The 15,064-nt window shown below is 40.3% G+C and overlaps 2 protein-coding genes across 2 annotated transcripts; both read left to right on the plus strand. All coding sequences in view use genetic code 11, as the record gives it.

The window, feature by feature from the left end:
* Positions 1–825: 825 nt before the first annotated feature.
* On the plus strand, positions 826–8,774 carry EGR_05288 (Metabotropic glutamate receptor; the record flags this gene model as incomplete). Its single annotated transcript, XM_024494537.1, has 5 exons — positions 826–1,035; positions 4,218–4,904; positions 5,797–5,953; positions 7,028–7,180; positions 8,062–8,774. 5 exons carry the CDS (start codon positions 826–828, stop codon positions 8,772–8,774), a joined length of 1,920 nt encoding a protein of 639 aa, XP_024351008.1.
* Positions 8,775–11,897: 3,123 nt separating this feature from the next.
* Positions 11,898–14,533, plus strand: EGR_05289 (Cell division protein kinase 5; the record flags this gene model as incomplete). The annotated part of the gene is made up of 8 exons (XM_024494538.1): positions 11,898–11,946; positions 11,981–12,137; positions 12,214–12,331; positions 12,447–12,617; positions 12,722–12,888; positions 13,482–13,542; positions 13,650–13,730; positions 14,450–14,533. The coding sequence occupies 8 exons, from the start codon at positions 11,898–11,900 to the stop codon at positions 14,531–14,533; spliced, it is 888 nt and encodes a 295-aa protein (XP_024351009.1).
* Between the last annotated feature and the right edge of the window lie 531 nt (positions 14,534–15,064).

The following is a 15,064-nucleotide window of genomic DNA, read 5'->3' on the forward strand; positions in this document are numbered from 1 at the left end:
TCGAGTTAGGCATGCCAAAAGCTTTGTTTGAAAATGTCTTAGATGCTAAAAACAAGCGCTTTCGCGTTTACGAAATGGACAGCTATATTTAATACAACAGCTCAACAAATTATCACAGTGTCCTAGCCCTTGTCAATATATGTCACTTAATGTTAGGCTGTGAATAAAATTATTCCTATCTCACTTGCGTAAAAACCGAGTATAGGAGTGCAAAAGTCAACTTGAGGTATTACCAGAAATCTGTTGATTTAGTGGGTATGCGACACCTCATAACTTTCTGCAGTACGAGGGATTCGACCATGCCAAAGAAGATTTTTTAAAAGGGAAAATATATGTTAATTAGTATTTGATTCCACAAAATCCTATTATTTTAACTGTCAGATATTTAATAGCTATCTGATATGCTCAATTAGCATAAGTGGAATAAATCTGAAGACAAAAAGTTGTCATCATGTCAAGTGATGCATTAATTTTATAGGCATAATCAATCCAATTATCCCTTTCTGAAACCCGAGTTCAAAAGGTCCGCATTGTCAACCAAAATAATGGTAGTGACTAGTTTAACATGGCGAAAAGTATCTGTTTATTTTGTGATCAATTGCGGTAGGTTTTATTTTATTGGGGTCATTATAAACATAATCAAGTGAAACCAACCGTAGTATACTTACTTGCTTTCCTTGTAGGTTCAAAGGAAAAGTTACATAATATGACCTACTTTCGCATTTGAATGGGGGTAGATTAATAGTATGGTATCAAATCATTAACGTTGGAGCTCATCTGGCCAAAGCATTTTTCATCCGTTGAACTTTAATGCTCGGTCACATCATGGAATTGGTTAAAGCGGCAAGCAGCCCTGAACTGAAGATCATTTTTTGTAGATTTGGCTCAGTGCGCAAGTACAGCAAGAAGCAGCAGTGCTGTTGGACATGCGAGGAGTGCCAGTCAAACCAGATAATTGTGAATCTGACGCACTGCCAGACTTGTGAGGACCAGTACTGGCCCACACTTGATCGAAGGAAATGCGAGCTGCTTGAAGTAAGCTGTTCTTCGCTCTCGCTCTCTCTGTCTTACGCTTTGACCAAAAGCACTCTGCCCTGTTCGCTTCTCGATTACTTTCGAATAAGTTTAGTTTAAACATTATTCTCGATATAACTAAGGTTAGGTCTCGATGATCAACTAATTATTTGAACATCAGATGTTTGGGATATTCGTACAAATGGGATTTTGCAGCTTATTAATTTTACATTTCGTTTTGGTCGCGACTTAATAATTAGAACATACACTTTGGCCTTGGAGATGGTACACCCAGAACATAATTGTTTGAACATTTCATTTTCAATTTCTGCTACTTTGAGGAGTGAGCAAAAGCTAGATGTTACTGCTGAAGTAGAATTTATTTCTAACGAAAAGCCAAATATCCTATTTACATCTAAAACGGTTGAGACAAGCCCTTCTTCGACCTAAATACCTCTGCAAAATGTTGTCATGACAACGTCAAACGCGTGGACCACCTTAAAAGGGCACTTATACATCTCCTAATGGGCCCTAATGACTTAAGCATTTTTAGGTAATTGGTTAATTTACATAAATAATGTCCTGAATTTATTAATTTGTCTCAATGCAGTCTATGGCCAGCCAGATGAGTTCTCTCAGTACCTCTAGATTCAAGTTTGAGTTTTGGTTGACGTCATATAGACTCCCTTCAATGGTATTAAAAGCTTTAAACAAGAAATAAAATGTTGCCAAATAGGATGAGATCGTTGACCTGTTAACATTTTTCGCCATCGTGCCATTTTGACATTCTAAGGAGAACGTGGAATATCCAAAATAGATTTACAGAATGGTCTCATGAGGTGTCACTTACCTGTAATCCGTTCATACTCCCGTAAATTTGATGAATAAACTGTTCTACCTAAGGATTTCGGTCGAAAGAGAGTTTAATAAAATTTAGGCAGCAATGAATACTGTAGTTATGCAATAAAGTTTTGCGGAAGTAAGGTATGATCATCGATGTGATAGATGGTCGTGGCATTATCGAGAATGGTTAAGTAGATAAAAGCGTAATTTTTAAGGTTTGTTTTCATTTTAATGCGCCACTTTTGTGCTAAAACTACACCAGTGGACACTTTGCAAGTAAGGTTTTTACATCGCCTTTTTTTAATTCAAAATAGACAAAATGAAATAAAATCGTTGGCAATACTCTACGCTTGTTCTAGTGAATGCGTTGTGTTTGAGTCTGTTACTCCTTGATGGAGTTTTAGTTGTAAATCCCACTATTTCTTCACCAAACCCAAAATTAGTTGGCACCATTTCGTTTAAATGGGATATCCTATGCGTTGTTCAAGAGCGATGGAAGATTGACAAAAAGTTATTTAAAACATTCAAGGGAAATTTCCGACTAATTTAAATAAGGGCAGGAAAATATTGGAGGACTTTTCATGCGATTATGTGCCCCATCTAGAGAGGACATAGCGCAATCATATAAATGCCTTTCTTTTTGATGACCTTGGTGACAGGGCATTATCAAACCTCCTTTTGAACACAATTTCAGGAAATTTGATGTTTAAATGGTCTCTTGACCATTTAAGCTGTGCGATGCATTAAAATTCTTCTCGTAAGTGCTGGGCAACCATAAAAAGGCTCATTCATTTTGAAATAAACAGGCAATCCACTTCAAGCCCAAACTCACGAATACGGTACTGGAACTTGCAGGTACGGGTGTCGATTTCGAGGCAAAAACACCAAATACCCGATAGTTTACTCCACTTTTTTTCAAATAACGATGCTCAACAACAAACCAGCAATTCAAATGGCTGATTGGACAACCTGAAGTGGTGAAAACACTCCTTTTCTTTATGCCTTTGGATCGGTGTTTCAGTACTTGAAAAACCCACTTAGTTGTACCTATTTAGCTGCCTTGGTTTCACTACTAATTTATGAAGAGGTGAGCATGTCATATTCAAAATTCAAGGTTAATTTAATATGACATGTTTACGAACTTTATCAAAAAAGTTAAAATGCGCCCACTTAATTTGTGAAATAGCCAGTCGACAAGTCCTTGTCAGATTGCTAAAATCACTACGAAGAACTAAATTTAAAAACTAAATGTTAAGCTCTTCCTCGATTTGAAAACATTGGCGCGTGACTTCACATCTTTCTATAAATAAATATGTGACACTGTGATTAAAATAGCTCAAACCTACGGTAGCAAACCTCATGGAGATCAATAGGTGGTTCGAGTAGCTACTTGTGCTACTTGTAGTGTCACCGAATTTGCCCCTAAGGCATTAAAACAGCCCACAATTGAACATGTTATTACCAGCGGGCGGAAACGCAATGTCTCCTTCAAGGTTGTTTCACTTTCCTAGGTAGTCAATGCAACTAGAAAGGCATGAAATTAGAGGAAGAAGAAAGTTTATTTTTTATTGGGTGTTTGAAGATTCAAACCCAACTCTTTTCCCATTACTGTCGAGGTGCCGCCTTGCAATGCACACAGATGACGAATGAAGCTTGAATGTTGCTTAGGCAGGGGGACATTTCATGCTGCCTAATTATCCCTCTACCCCTCTTTGTCTGGGAGAAAGCAATTGTCATAAATGTAACACGTGTAAGCAATACGATTTGGCTGGGCCAACTTGTTACTCTTGATGCCGCAACCTACTAAATATTAACTATCCATCACCGCTAAGCTGGACTTCATGGACTGCGCAAAGCTAATGAGATTTGAAATTTATGTTCCGTAGACTGCCCTTATTTGTACTCTAATTTGAGCAGTTTTAGCATAAATTGAAAAGTAGCCTGCTTTGAAATGCCGATTTTAACTTGAAGTTCCTTAAAACTCACCTGACAACCTTTCACTTCTGCGGTATTCTGCTTAACTGAAAACGAATTTTAAACAAAGCTTATATTCTTTGAAGTGGATTGTATTATTTTACTTCCATTAAATGATTGCTCTTTATAGCTGTCCGTAACAGGCACTTTACGGATTAGTTTCGTACCATTGTTTGCACCCCTTTTAAACAAAATAATCAGCGCAATTATTAGACCAATTTGCGCCCACAAAGGGATTTTAAAGCAGGAGTTTTTTTGGCACAAAGTCTCATTTGCCTTTGTTTTCCTTGCGAGAAGTACAATGCTTTGTTTACTTTTTATGCTGGTAAATTGGGGAGTGAAAATCTTAATATAAAGATAGGTAAGCAGTTCTATTTGATTTGCAGCTGCACTACATAAAAGTGAGCAGCTGGTTCGCTATAATTCCGATGGTGCTCAACTTTATTGGGATCGTGGCCACAGTGGGAGTGATAGTGACTCTGGCACTGTATTCGGAGACGCCGATAGTGCGGGCAACGGGTCGGGAGTTGACCTATCTTCTACTCTCGGGTTGCCTGCTCTGCTACCTCTCCTCCCTCATTCTCCTCGTGCCGCCGAATCCTGCGGCCTGCGCCATCCAACGAGTGGGCATTGGGTTGGGCTTTGCTATTATGTACGCCTCCCTGTTAACCAAGACGAATCGCCTGGCGCGTATTTTCGACGCCGCAAAACGCACTACCAAACGTCCCGCTTTCATCTCCCCCCGCTCCCAACTGGCCATCGCGGGCGGTCTCGTGGGTCTCCAATTCGCGCTTTCCGTAATCTGGCTCGGCTTTGACCCTCCGTCAACTCGCGTCGATCCCCTCCAACCCAACTTCCTGGTGCTGCGCTGCGCAATCAAAGATAGCAGCATGGTTACCTCTCTTGCCTACATTATGCTCCTCATTGTCGTCTGCACCATTTATGCCGTGAAGACTCGCTCCATTCCTGAGAACTTTAACGAGTCACGATTCATCGGTTTCACCATGTACACCACCTGCATCATCTGGCTGGCCTTTGTGCCCATCTACTTCGCCACCATGAATAGCTTTGAAGTAAGCCTCTACTCAATCCACCATTTTACCAGCAAGCAAATAAGGTGCCGTATAAATAGGTACACTTATTAGTTTCGGCAAATAAAATATCTTTGACAGATAAATTCAGAAACCACCCAATCCCATCCCGACCTATCTGTAAACTTTTGGTGATACTGATGTGATCGTTTGGCTAAACATCCAACAGCTGCTCCCTACTCCGTCAAATTAGTCAGTTATCTTTCCTCCTGGAAACCAATGTTTCCCCTCCGCCGAAAAGTCTAGTCGCTCATGTTCCGCAGGTTACACCGATAAGCCCACTTTGTAAAAATACTCATTTACAAAAATCAAACCAATCCCGCATTTTTTAATGCTTTGCAAAGTGGTAGCATTTTTAGCGTAATTTTAACACATTATAGGTTTTTGCCAACCCCCCAAATGTCTTAATTACAAAACTATTTCCCGTTCCGTCGCGCATATTAATGAATTATGAGTGAGGGAAATGGGATGATTTACTGGGGCGACCGCCAAGAAAGTTGCGATCTGATTTAATTCAATTTGGTATGCCATTAGGGATGGTTTTAGTGCAGGCGGAAGGAGTGATAGGGAGGAAAGATAAAACCGTTTTATTTAATCCAATTAGTCCTTCGGTTTAAAAGCCCTTTTTAAAGCATTGACACACGTTAGAAAATTTGGGAGGAATTTTGGTAAAAGGGCTACGTTGAATGCGCTCTTCATCACTAATTTGGTCAAGAATAAGTGCTAATTTAAGCATTTACTAAATCTGGATTTCAAATTTCGCATAATGGAGTCCAGCGATTTGTGCTACATTGTTTTTTTTTCTGGATTCCACACTTTTCAGTAGTTACTGCAGACCTCCCAATCTTACTCTGTTTCCACTTTCTCGCCTCAGATTCAAATATCAACGCTCTCAGTCGCGGTGAGCTTAAGCGCGACAGTTACCCTAGTCTGCCTATTTGCACCCAAGGTCTACATCATTTACTTCCATCCAGAAAAGAATATCCGGAAACTCACCATGAATAGTGGCCCGGGAAGCAAAACCCGTTACGGTTGGTCCTCTGCCTGTTAATTTATCTAAAATAACTACCCCCAAGTATAGACCGTATTACTTAGTCGTTATTGGTGTGTTATGTTTTTGTTTTAACTAAGGACGAAAAAAGCTTTAACCATCTGTTATTGTGTAAAACTAGGCTAGTTAATGACATCATATAAATAATATATGAACTTTCTGGTTTGGGTGTTAAATCCAACACAATAGTGGTGTTTGTTTTTCTGAATTTAAGCTATGTGATCGCAGATAGTTAGACGAAAGCGTGTGCGACTTGTAAATACAAAAAGTTGTCTTTCAAGCACTTCGGCAGAACAACTCAGGTTCGATATGTTCTTTTGGATACTTTCAGTCATGGAATAACTTCTTATTTCGCAAGTTTAATTCGCATTGGACTGAAAGTAAATTGGAATAGTACAGAATGAGGCCTCATTCCCTCTTCCGGTAAATTAGAATTGCCGACTTTCATTCTCAGAGGTTTTATCATAACCGTTTGGCTAAAATATATAGTGGTGATTTCTTTCACTTCTTGAAGGTCTAAGTCAGTATGCAGTATGTGGGCGTTCTGGCAATGAAACCACCATAGAGCTCTACGAAGAGCCTTGTCACCACGGCGAAAATTCTGCTACATCATTATCTAGATTCATAGCTGGGTTTGAACATCATCTATGAGCCCTGCAATAACATTTTATTTAGTAGTTTTTGTCCCTTTCAATTATATTTATTCAATATTTCCTTCGATTTTTGGACTTATACGTATTCATTGACTGTGTACTTTATTCCCTTTCTTTCAACCAGAACCGACATGTACGTTTGTATTTACCGTTTTACGTAGTACACACCAGAATGTATGCATGCTTCATGTACTTTCCTATCTGAATGCGCCTTCGTTTTAACCTATATAGACTACGGACATTTGAATATGTGGCAGTTTCGTAGGTTGTTGTAGCTGGTGATCGCCTACTACTGTCAAACTTATGCACCTCTAAAAATAGACATGGAAATGAAGTCAGAAGGTGGATAAGTTTAACTGTGAATGTTTCTTCCCTTCCCCTTTGCCGATTCTCGCTGACAGCTACCTGCAAATCTCCACCAGAGAGCTATGGTAGGCAGAGCTCTAGCATGGGAACGGACTGTGTGATCACCAACACAATGGCCACGCAGTCCACGCAACCCTCCAGTACTTTGAAGGTCGTTTCGAAGACCCAGGGTTCTCCCAGTAGCCGTGGTAGGTTCGTTTCTTTTGTGGCTCATGACATGACGCGTCCTTCACGTCTCTTTTGTTCGTGGTGCATGATGCCCCTCAACCAAGCATAAGTGGAATGCGTATGGATCAGCTGGAGTAGTCACACTTTTCCTTGGTCAAATAATTGTTACAAATGCAGATCTGTCTGGGTTATGTGTGAGCATGTGGATTTCCAACGTTAAATGCCTTTACAAGTGTAATAAGTTTTGTATTTTATGTATTTTAATTCAAGGATGCATCTAAAGCTTCCCCTATATGCAGGGACTTTTGACATTTTTCATGCTAGCCGAAAGTATCTGCGTTGCTTGCCATTCGACAGTAATGCTCCAAACGTCTGCAAGCTTCTCACTGTCTAAATATTTTTCAAAGCTCTGATTTATCCTCGGAAACCTTAACTTTACAACCAAGCCACCTCAATTATGATGCGAAGTCCAGCAAACAGTTGACTTCTAGTTTATTAATGGTAAAGTTAAAACACGGAGATGATGCTTATACTCTGACGGTACTATGACAATTACTTTCCCTATTTATTCAAAATTCTTTAACGTACAGCTTTTCTCGTGCATCTTAAAAGACACAAGAATTGTGTCATATTTTAGCTTTAATTAAGGAGCGGGCTTTGCATTACCCAGGTCTCAAACCGTCAGTGTTTACCGAACTTTGATAAAATTTTTGCTATCAATATAGTCCAGTGCACCTTTAGTTTAATTTTTACTGCATCATTCCAAACGCAAATCAAAAAAGTCCCATAGCCAATCATATTACACAGGACAGCAATAAATATCCACTTTGTTTTCATTTTTCACATGTTATTGTCATGCCTGAATTAAATCCCCCTTTATGCTTTTCCTCTATTTCTGAAGCCGATGGTTTGGAGGAAGTTCCGAAACGACCCCTGCTGAGTGTGACAAAGGAGACTACAACCGTGAACGCTTTAATTCCACGGCGCTACTCCAACGACTTTTCAGAGCCGATAGTCGTAACCAAATCGGTCACCAGATTGCAGCCAGTCTCCACAATTTCCACCGACGGCGACAACCCAATAGGAGGTAGTAGACTCCCCGCCTACCAGGCAATTGTCTCACCGATGCCTCTCCTGCTGGACAATCTGGCTGTGAGCATTGCCTCGGTGCCCGCTTGCCCCTGTGAAGAGGAGGAGGAAAGCAGAGAGGGGGAGGAGCGAAGCGCAGAAGCGACTAACACCTCCGCCTCCTCCATCGTTGCCTGCGGCAATGAGCGCTGCTACTCTGGTCGACCTACTTCCAGCGAACCCTCCATCAACGCACCCGACTGCAAAGACGACGACGCAGACTCCATTAACCCCTATGTCTACCACAATCGAGCCTTGCAGGTCACTGTCACTTCCGTTACTAATACCGTTCAGAGTGGGCGGTTTGCCACCGAAACAGACTCGATCGTTGAGCTGTGGCAACAGGTAAAACCGCAAGGCATGGGTGGAGTTCGTCACTGCACTGTGGTTGAACAGAACATGTGTTTTGCGAATGCCACAGGTTTTCCCTACGGCGTTATTCCACCAAATATGGGACTGGATGAGGAAAAAATAAGCTCCGTATAGGAATCTTTAGAATATGTTAAATTTCGCCCTACAATTCGTTTCCCTTTTCCCTTCTTGAAGCTCCTTTAGATGGTGATAAAAACGAGGGACTAAACGCTTCATTCCACTATGCTCAATTGTTTCATTTGAACATGTATGTACCCATTTTGCAGAGAAAGAGAAAGTTGTATTCTGGTTCCCGTATTGTTTTACATACTTCCAAATACATTCTTATCCCCAAGATGTACAGTAATGCAGTTTTTATCATGCACAACATTAGTGCCAACCACACTTGTTGAGCGGAATGCATCAAATCATTCGCGTGCGGAAGACCGGGTCGGGACATAAAATTAACAATGCTTCACATTAAGGATGGTGATTTTATGATAAGCAAATCCCCTACCCCAAATTAAATCAACTTTCACTGAAGTCAAAATGGGAACTTCAGCAATGCTTGTGTTTAGGTGTTGTAGGGGTTTTAATGTGTTGGTAAAAGGTGAATTTAAGTAATCCACCCTCCGTGGCTATAAGTGAGCGAATAAAGCCGGGTGGATATTAAAAGGGCAAAGCAGCAAAAAAATCCTTTTCGAATATACTTCACCTTCCCTGAGTACTAGCTGCCAAAGCCACAACCTACCCATCCTAGTAGCTCTTACGTGGATCTGTTGAAGGTCACGACCTCATAATTGCGCAGTTTGACTAAACAATGATTTCTATAAATTAGCCAGACGACTCAACAGGATAACTTGCAATAACTTGGTAGGCTAAATGAGAAAGGGCATTTAATTATGCAGGACGAACCGAATACGCTAACAATTTTAATGTCACTTGAACTTCGTTAAGAACAAGGGCAATGTTTACAATCCAAGGTTAATCCACCGTTAAATAAGCGAGTGCTATTAAACCATTCATCCTTCAGTCAAATGCAACTTTTCCTTGACACTGATCGAAAAAAGGCGTTTTCTTCTACGTATAAATTGCTCTAACTTATATGTTTGTTTGTGCGAGAGGTGCAGCTTGTGGTCATTGAAAATGAAAGGTGAAGTTAGACTAAAGGATATGGAAGAAGTTATCGTCTTATAAAGGGCCTCTAACTGATTTTTTCAAATTTCAAAGAAAAAATATTGTTTCTAGGCATAAATCTTCACCGCCTAGTAATCATGTAGGGAAACATATCTTCGCCGAATTCGTAATGGAGCATGGTAGCAGGGGAAAATATGCTAATAAAGTAAAGAAGAACTGAGAGGATACCAGTATGACTCAAAAGCCATGCCGGAGAGCAGAATTGCAACAAGCGGAAACTCAGTTGTCTGCGTAAGAGAACAGTTAAACAAGATATCGAATTACTACATAATCCTACTCTACTTTTAAACCTCGTTTCTGATGCTCCTCTTAACCAACCTCCCTCTCCGAAAATCACAACGGAATTAGTACTTTAAATACCACCAGCTAACCAAGCGTGCCAGCCTTTAAATATTCTTACCTTTGAGATGGCATTTTACCCCTCAATTTACTTACCCATCGGGAGGATTCCACTGAATCCGACCGGATAGGCGGACAGGAAGGTTTTTGGATAAAGGGAACATTTTGCATGTCACTCTGTGGTTAGTGAAAAAATGGTCTAAAACGAAAGTCATTAGGTAAAAATAACACCAAAATAGTCTTATGGAGCTAATGTTGCATATCTACTCCTTCCTGCCACTTTGCTCTCATTACAGTGCTGTCCACCCATCCATATGAGTTCCCATCAGCTAGTGGAGAAGTGCAAGAGGTACCACTTTTCCATGTAATTAACATTGCGCCTAGGAGCCATGGACAGGTTCATAATGGACCTTTCCAAATGACTGGAGCCTAATGTCTCCGGTTGTTAATAGCATTCTTGGAGAGCACAGAATTGGGATAACCGTCAACGGTAGGCGTAATTTCTAGCTTTCTGTTTAGGTTCTTCACAGATTCATCCATCTGCCTCAGATTCTCATCTTCTATGATGCCAAGTCCTAGTATTCAGGTGTCGAAATCATAACAACCGTTCTTTTGGACAGAGTTTGCTCGTCGTTTAAATCTACACTGAAGGTGTAGTAAGCCAAAACCGTAGAGGAAACACATAAATGACACGCAGGACTGAGATCGTATTGGCATGGGCTGAAAGCCATGCAAGGAAGAGAGGAAGCATAAACCTCGAGAACTCAAATACTCTCGTATTCAAGCCCAATGCAAAACAAAATTACCAAATTACTTCGTTTGATGGCCTAGTGTTCATATTGTTGCGGAATAGTGCTAGATTTCATCGGTCAGGTCATCAATAATAAAATCGTATCTTCAGATGAACGTACACTCAATTTCTACTAGAACTTCAAGAGGCAATAGGTTCCACCTCTTTGTAATTTAGCGCAGTGCTGATATTACTGCAGTTGGAGAATAGGCTGCCTATAAAAGAGATTTATTCACAATTTTCAAGTAATCAAAAAAGAGATTTGAATGCGCCCTTTGCAGAGATGCGAAATGCCAAATGAATATGGGAAGATGTGTCATTAAAGTGATACTGACCGAAAGGCAATGAAGACAGAAAAAAAATAAATACGCGAAGAGTGAAGAGCCCGTATGGAGAAAAGGCAAATCAATGTAATCACAGTACAGTTGCACATATATTTCAACTGGGCACAACTTCAGAACTTCTACGTCAACTTTAGCTGGCTGCCGGTTCAGCAGGACAGTTAAACATGTAATTAGTTAAATATGACTAACTTAATCAACATAATCAAATATTCGTTTGACAAGCAAAGGCGACTTATTTTGCTACCAAAACTAGAATCCTATTGTTCTTTCCATTATAACAAATTACAAATTGCCAAATTTGATTTAAAGGTGTTCAAAGGTAACTTAGGGGATCACATTTGCCATATATTTGATTCAGATATAAATGCATTTGAAAAGGCATACTATACTACAGTGTTACATGTAGTTATAAACGTAAACCAGCGCTAATACACCATAACAAAATATGACTTTTATATGCATTGTGTTTTGTTGTGTTTTAAGATCAAGATTGGGAAACGCATATCTTGGCAGCGTTTTGTTTAATTTAGTTAATTGGAGGGCGTTATTTTGGTCGCGGTTGCGTTCGCCTTTCCGCTCGCCGCGGGGATGAGTCAGGCCCTCCAAAAGTATGAAAAGTTGGAGAAAATAGGAGAAGGTACTGGAGGAATTTTCATATTCACATTTATAAGGGACTTACGGAAAGGTTTACAAGGCGAGAAATCGGGAGACCCATGAGGTCGTCGCATTAAAACGAGTACGTCTGGAAGATGACGACGAAGGTATCCCCAGCTCGGCCTTCAGAGAGATATGTCTCTTGAAGGAACTCAAGCATAGGAACATTGTAAGGTAGCTGTGGAGTATTTGCCTTCCACTTGTGATTTCGCTCAATCTTATACGCTGATCCATGTCTTATCTCACTCAGGTTGTATGACGTACTGATAAGTGAGTCCAGACTTACAATAGTATTTGAGCATTGTGATCAAGATCTCAAAAAGTATTTTGATGCCTGCAATGGTGAGATCGATCCGGCTACGGTTAAAGTAAGTCACATGTTCATGTGCTGTAATTATTTTACCTTGGTTCTCCCTTTTTCAATGTGTTTGTTTCGTTAATTTTTCTTGGTGTAGAAAAACACAGCTTCATTGCTTTTATTAGCTATTTATGTACCAACTACTCCGTGGACTCCAATTCTGCCACGCCAATCATGTACTCCACCGTGACCTGAAACCGCAGAACCTGCTCATCAACTCGAACGGAGAGTTGAAGTTGGCTGATTTTGGTTTGGCAAGGGCATACGGGATTCCAGTTCGGCAATACTCCGCAGAAGTAAGTGTTTCAATGGATTAAGATTGTTCAGCTGACTTTTTTGTCCTTGCTTTGTGAAAAGCATAATTCTGATGTTTTTTTCTCTTATCCTTCATGTGCTCTAGGTGGTAACGCTGTGGTATCGACCACCTGACGTGCTCTTTGGTGCCAAAATTTACACCACCTCCATTGATATGTGGTCAGCGGGCTGCATCTTTGCCGAGCTTTCCAACGCTGGCAGGCCAATGTTCCCCGGCTTCGATGTAGATGACCAACTCCGTCGGATTTTTAAGTGAGGTTTTTACTGCTTTCTTCAACCTTACTACCATATAACCCCTAATGTCATTGCCTACTACTAATTTTTGTTATTTGGCCGTATGGGCTTCCCCTCTCCTCTACATCTTATGTAATAGAACCTTCTTCATTGCAAAGCTTTCGTATTTTCTTTCTTGACTTGTACCTTATTGGCTCTACACCAATCCGCGTACAAACAATGCCGGGTTCGCATTTCTTCGAAATTGACTTTAAATTGCATAAAAGCGTGCTATATTTTTTCGCCTGCTGCATATTTTTCTGCTTACAGACCCTGTTTTCGCGTTCGCGAATATTGTTGAAATTCAGTCAACTAAACTTGAAGGAATCATTTACGTTGTTCCTAAGTGCTTGATTTTTTGTGCAAATCCCGTTAAGAGGTAGCTATTATACTTTGTACTCCATAGATTTGAGGTTTGCGTGTACTTAGTGTTTTTTTATGCCGCAACAGGTGAAACACTACATATTATTTGACACTGATCTCCTACTTCTTTGTAACTTACGTATTTTCTTTGCTGTCTAGACAGCTGTTAAAAGTCTCGAAGGCTAAGTCAAATTGAAATTTACTTTTAGATTGCTTGGTACTCCGACTGAGTCAACCTGGCCAGGTGTAACCGAACTTCCAGAGTACAAGGTATGATTTATCATTAAAAAAAAGTTTTCTACCTGTGAAAATAAAACTGAATTTATAAGCCATGACAAGCTGCGTCCCTTTTTTTGACGGTTCATTTTCTACTCTAGACATTTACCATCTACCCAAAAAATACCCATTGGCAACAGGTAGTTCCTAATCTCTCAGCTCGTGGCCGTGATCTGCTACAGGTATTCGCTTTCTTTAATTTATTGCATCAGTACGTCCTTAAGTTTGTTTGAAACGTTGTGGTTAAATTCTCTTTTGCATTTGTCTTGCACCTTTAACAGATTTGTGGAAGCTAGTAATAATACTAAATGGTGTTGGTCGACTACTGCGTCTTTGACCTTATTCCCTTGAAATCCTTTGAACTGCACTACTACTGAGTGTTTCATCCTGGTAGCATTTTCACTAAATTGGTTGCATTGTTTGTACATAGTAGACGTCTCTTTGGTAGCATTTGCTGGACTAAATAGGATGGTTGCTTATACTTTACTACCTGGTCATTTGTAAATATAATATTAATAATATTTCGGGTAGTCATGTGTGCATATTATTTATGCTATAACTGTATTTAAGATATCCAAATGCTTGTGTGTGCTTGTGTCTTGTCTGCTGGCTCGTCGACGAAGTTGAATACGTTATATAGGTGTCATAAAATTGACTTTTGAGAAAGTGCTGTGAAAGCCTTCGGCCTTGATTTGACATACCTTAAAATTGGTAAAGCTCACTAAGGTCATTGATGGAGAGCACATTGCTTATCAAATGCCAATAAACCAAGCCTACTGCGGTGCGTTGGAGATTGTCTATATTTTGCTTGAGGTCATATTTTTAAGATTAACGTTACTTTTTAATTTTATTACGAATGGCGTTCCATGGTCTACTAATTTGCTTTTTTTCTTTGACGCAGCAATTGCTTGTGTGCAATCCTTCAGAACGGGCCAGCGCAGATCAGGCTCTGGACCATCCTTACTTCGACACCGTAGCCCACTAGCCCCTTCATTTGCTCCCTTTCTCTTCCCTCTTCCGCCCTGTGATCCGTGTCGTCTGTGCATTTCATTCCCCATCACCGTCACCAACCTGCATTTCGACACTGCTTCCCCCTCTCAATCTTTTCTTTCATTCATGTTCATATGTATATACAATAGGTGATTTGCGAATAAATGCCCGTCCAACGCGTGACAATAAAAAATAGACTTTGTCTTCAGGAACAGTCCACGAGCTCCTCTTTTCGCTGCGTGAGTTCAGTACCTGCGACGACATTGTCTTCACCCACATCCACGTTGTAAGCAGTGTGTGGCTGTTATTTGTGCCGGTGATATTTTTTAGCTTTGCTTCCTGTGCTTAATGGAATATCTGGGCGTAGATTGTACGGCTTGTTGATAATAAAACAGCCTTAAAGTGAGGGTCGATTTCGGCACGAGGGCTGTAATTGTTAAGGTAGATGTAGCCAGCGGGCATTTGCACAAGTTGATTGTTTACATGGATCAGAACATGGTTTACGCCTTCGTTCAGGAAGAGAGAG

This window comes from Echinococcus granulosus, assembly GCF_000524195.1.
Source record: "Echinococcus granulosus chromosome Unknown EG_S00038, whole genome shotgun sequence".
Lineage (NCBI taxonomy): Eukaryota > Metazoa > Platyhelminthes > Cestoda > Cyclophyllidea > Taeniidae > Echinococcus > Echinococcus granulosus.